This window comes from Octopus bimaculoides, chromosome 5 (assembly GCF_001194135.2).
Source record: "Octopus bimaculoides isolate UCB-OBI-ISO-001 chromosome 5, ASM119413v2, whole genome shotgun sequence".
Taxonomy (NCBI): Eukaryota; Metazoa; Mollusca; class Cephalopoda; order Octopoda; family Octopodidae; genus Octopus; species Octopus bimaculoides.
In genome coordinates, this window is record NC_068985.1 from 118,354,177 (window position 1) to 118,359,613 (window position 5,437).

Below are 5,437 nucleotides of genomic sequence, written 5' to 3' on the forward strand. Positions count from 1 at the left end.
TGGTACAGTATTATATATTTGAAAAAATGAATAGAAATGGCTTTTCTGATCATTTTCTCACTTTAATAATTAGGTGTTTAAACTTATAACCATCTAAATATTAAAGTGGAAAAATTTTCAGAAAAGCCATTTCTATTCATTTAAAAAATATATATATATGTGTGTGTGTGCGTGTGTGTGTTTGTTACCCACCTTTTGCTTGACAAATGGTGTTGGTTTGTGTTTACATCCCTGTAACTTAGTGGCTCAGCAAAAGAAACTTATAGAATAGGTACCGGGCTTAAAAAACAATAAGTATTGGGGTTGATTTGTTCAACTAAAGTACTTCAAGGCCGTGTCTCAGCATGGCTGTAATCTAATGACTGAAACAAATAAAAAAATAAAAGATACATACACACACACATGTGCGCACAAATACTAATGTATCCATAAACCAAATGTTTTTGTTTTTTATCTAATAGTGCAAGACATTGTATTTCAACTGCAGCGATTTGTATCAGCCATGTCTAAATATCACAGTGACTGCCATTCAGTAATGAAAGAAGCTGTAGTTTTCCCAATTGAAGTTGATTTATCTCGCAGCACTCTGACATATGACCATTCCAATGACTTTAACGATGATGATGGAGATGAAATTGAAGAAGGTGAAGAAGCAATGGCAGATAGATTGAACACTGAGCCTGTTGACAACAATACTGGCCTAATTGACCTCATGACTGCTGACTAATCAGCAAATTTTTCCCTGTATCTTTTAAAAAATTTTAATATATTATGAAGGCCTAATTTTTAGTTGTTATTGTTGTACATATTTATACAACAAAACAGAAGTTAATTCAGTATGAATTAAATATTTAAGTATTTGTATAGTTTGTGTCCAAAATGACACTAAGATTTTGTGATATTATTTCTTTGTTGAGACACTACAAATTTATATGAATCATTAAAGAAAAAATAAATGTTTGAAAAAATTTATTTAAAAGTTGTCCAGTTATTTATTTCTCAATGCCTGTCAAATAGTATTAAAGATCTAATTTTTTTCTTGAGAAAAGGATCAAATTTAAATTAAACCTTTTTCTTTTGAGGGTCAAATCTTTTGTTGAAAAATTTCTTACAGTTGTCCTAATTGTATTTTTGGTGGAAAATTACCTGTTTTCTGCTTATCCCCATTCAATCTAGATATCCACTGTGCTTACAATTATTCTATGTAGAGTTATTATGAGTACATATGTCTGCATACTGAAAAGGAATTAAGCTGGTGATGTATTTCTATCCAAATAACAACTGAACTAGGGATAAGATTAAAGGCAGTGAATTGGCAGAATCATAAGTTTAGGACAAAATGGCTTGCAATGTTTGTTCTGGGTGGGGTGGGTAGGTCAATAGAATAAAGTATCCACCCAAATGAATTGAGAAATTGTAAGAGCTTTGAACTAGATGCCTTGGGCTAATTGTTTGAACACTTAGTGTTCTGAGTTCTTCAGTGGCAGTCTTAATCCATTACCAGTTTAGCACCACTTCCTGATCTTAGAGCAACTATAACAGAATTCACATTATTGCAAGTATTCAAACCAGATGTTTAGTTTGAAGATAACTTTCTGCTTTTCTTCCATCGCTTTCAAAGGTTCTGAAAAAAAAGTAGTAGATTTGACTAAACAGTAAAAACAGGCAACCTCAAAAATCTGATGATAATGTGATACAGCAGATTTCAAGTATAATTTGAATTGTAAAAGAGATAAGTGGACACATTTTAACTTCATCACTTGTCTGACGTTTTATTCCTCATGGAGGATATGAATAACACAAGCCATCAAAATAACCATCAACCTTGGCATTTATGTACATCTAGTGGGCCCCGCCTTCTATCAAACACCTAACTGCCTTTTTCTGTTCTCTCTAATACTTCTTGGGTTACATCTCAATTTCTTCCCCTCTTTTTCTAGTCACGTCTCCTCCTTTACTTACCTTCTGTATTGTGTGTAACCACCTTGCTTCTTTGGATATGGACTTGTGAGAGCATCAAATAAAATGCTTTGCAATATTTGTTCTATATTGTCATCTCCCTTGTGAACTCAGCATCCTAAGATCAGCTTTCACTTCTGCACATAACTTCCTTGGTCTTCCTCTTTTATTGTTTCTGTTCACATAGATCTCCAGGCATTTCTTTACCAATCTGTCCTCTCACACACACACACACATGTGCATATGAATGCAGTTGTCTCTCTTGAACACTACATCTGATTCTTCTTATATCTGGTTTTTGTCTGAGCTGGTCTGTGCCCTGTTGTTCATGCTCTTTAACACCAGATTTCCAACAGCATGCTTGCTTCATATATTTTCAGCCATCACACATCCTTTGTGTTGAGTGCCCATGTCTCATTATCATACAACATTGCAGTTCAGAGCCAAGCATTGTACAATCTATTCTTCATTTAAAGAGAGGACTCCTTCCAGAGATGAGGAAATAATCAGCTGATGGCAATTGAGACAAACTCCAAATGAGAAGAGAAGATAATCTCAAGAATTAAGTATGATCTAACATTAACATATCATTTACGAAAAGACAGTCTGATTTCTGGAGACAAAAAGGCAGCATGAGCACTAATTGTCCTACCTTATCTTCTGCAGACAGATACACAAAAAGAGTAGGGTGAAACAAACAAAGAGTAAAAGGAAACAAAAATGAGCTAAGAGAAAAAAACTTAGTTGGGCCAGTGACATGTACTTGAACAACAAAGACAAGTATATTAAATTAAGGTAATCTTGATTCTTATCTTCCCTTCACATTTGGAGTGAGTTCTAAATGCCACTAAGCATGAAGGTGGTTAATGTGTTCAGCTCATAATGATAAAGTTGTTAGTTCAATTCCTGAACCAGGCACTTCATTTCACATTGATCCAGTCAACTCAGTATCACCCACTGCTGGTGCACCCCCTCTCCTGCCAAATGCCATATCCTTCATATTCTGTTGGGTTAAGGGGGTGAATGTAAACAGATATGCTGGAAGGTGTTTGTGTTTGCTTGCAACTGTATAGTCACCTAAAACAAATTAGTGATAACATGGTACATATGGTCAAGCCATACCTACCCAAGAGTGATGGCTGGCTATATTGTAATAATGATTCAAGAATAAAAGAATTCTTTCCTTTATACTGAAGCACCACCGTTCTTGAAACTATCACAAGATTTAAAAAATAAATCTATGTTTATATTATCAACACTATTTTTATTGCTATATACAATAAATAATTAAAAATGATATATTATTTATAGATACAACTGTTAAAAGATAATTCCGTCATGGTCGACTTTGCCTTTCACCCTTTGGGGGTTGATAAAGTACCAGTTTTTCCCTGAGATCGATATAATCGACTTACCCCGTCCCCCCAAATTGTCGGCCTTGAGCCAAAATTTGAAATCAATACGTAAATGTATTAAGGGCTCAGTTACTTACTGTTCCTTATTTTATATTGTTATTTTTTTAGATACGGAGTATAGGGATATTTGAGGATTCTTCAATATCAGTATATTACTCTCTTCAAAATAGTTAAAAGGTTTTTTTTTATTTAGGATGGAAGACATTCCAACCATAACCATCCCATCTTTTTATCTCTTTTCTTCAATACAGTGTGTTTATAATAATACTTAAATTTTTTAAAGTCGTAGAATGTGATCAGAGATTTCATTGTTATTTCTAGCAGGCGAGCCTCTAAGTTGATGCCGAGTGACATAAGGGACATAACTCTATGTTACATCATTGTTGCTTGTAAAAACAAAATAAACAATCTTTTTTAAACAAGTTTCTTTCATTTACTTTCTTCGTTTCATCTAAATTTATTTAAGGTACACCCTCGTATATATTTCCTCGTTTGGCTTGTAGGCAGCTTAAACTCATGGGCCTCGGGGCGCCGCCCCGGCTGATCCCTCCTCTCAGTGGGAATATAATTGCAGCGTGGAAGGTGTTTATAAGCCATTAAAAAAAAACCCGTTAGATTCACTTCAGCATTTAAATTTAATTTGCCATAATATTTTCGTCGCGGTCTAAAAGTGACGAAAATATTTTGGCAAATTAAATTTAAATGTTGAAGTGAATCTAACGGTTGATCAATGGGGTGGGGTGGGTGAAATTTCCGAGGCTTCCACCTCACCCCACTCCGTTTTTCGGACCCCACCAAAAGGGTTTTGTAGCATATCAGGATGTCACAGGAATTCATTCAACGAAAAAAAAATTTCCAATGATTCCGAGATGAGGTGGGGGGTCTCCCCTTTCGTCCCCCACCTTTTCCGAACAAAACAAGGGATTTGCAGCATATTGGGAGGTCAGGGTACTTGATTCCACGCAAAAAATCCGAGTTTTTTTTTTTTGGTTTTTTTTTTGCTTAGTGAAAATCGTGCGGTTGTTACATGAAAATTTACCGTTTTATATTATGAAGATAATATATTAATTCTTAAAATGTCCTAATTGTAGCTCCCAGATAACAATTCACACACACACACACACGCACACAGATATCAGCAGACTGTATGTTACACATAGATACCAATATACACATTCAGCTATTGTTTCTCGCACCCTCCCCCACACACACACGTACACATACACACAGAGTCTCTCATACAGCTACGCGCACACACAAACACACACTCAGTTTCATAGTTACGCGCGCACTGTCCCTACAGTTGCGCGCGCGCACACACACACACTCCTCATGACTCACAGTTACGCGCACACTCACAGTAACGCGCGCGCACATACACACAGTCTCATACAGTTACGCGTACGCACACAAACACAGTCTCATTCAGTTACGCGCACACACACACACACATACACACACTCACACAGATAACAGCAGACAATCAGCGTCATATTCTACATTTTTTAATTTTTATTGGAACGCTAACGTTGAGGAAGGAGGAAGATATAGCGACTAATTATAGCGGACTGACATGTCAGTCTTGCCAAACCAATTTTATTAATATAGATTTATTAATTTAGATTAAAAACTTCCTGAATTATAAACTCTGAAAGAAAAGATACTGAAATGCCACACACATAAACTACATAATCACAGATAAATTATGCATTAATAAAAGTTGAATCGACATGTCCTCAATCAGGAATCGAAACCGATTTGCTGTGTTGGCTAAGTAGTAGTAGCACACATCTAATTCACAAGCAATAATTATATTTTGTTTATATATTTATTTTGCAAAATTCCTGATGTGAAATCGTGTGTTGAAACAGATATTGCTACATTTGAGGATGGTCATATTTTGCCAGATAAACATATGCACTATATACTTGGTCTTCATGTCAGCTTTATTATTCTTATTTTAGTGCCCTTAGCTCTATTATTATTATTATTATTATTATTATTATTATTATTATAATAATAATAATAATAATAATAATAATAATAATAATAATAATAATAAT

General features: G+C 34.8%; 1 protein-coding gene across 3 annotated transcripts in view; it reads left to right on the forward strand.

Annotated features, from left to right (window-relative positions):
- Nucleotides 1-979, forward strand: part of LOC106883672 (PRKCA-binding protein) — a 28,170-nt gene extending 27,191 nt beyond the window's left edge. For all 3 annotated transcript variants that reach the window (XM_014934773.2, XM_052967956.1, XM_014934772.2), the window contains exon 10: nucleotides 462-979. In XM_014934773.2, the coding sequence (XP_014790259.1) occupies nucleotides 462-727 (266 nt within the window). In that variant the 3' untranslated portion in view covers nucleotides 728-979. The remainder of the gene's footprint in view (nucleotides 1-461) is intronic.
- The last annotated feature ends 4,458 nt before the right edge of the window (nucleotides 980-5,437 follow it).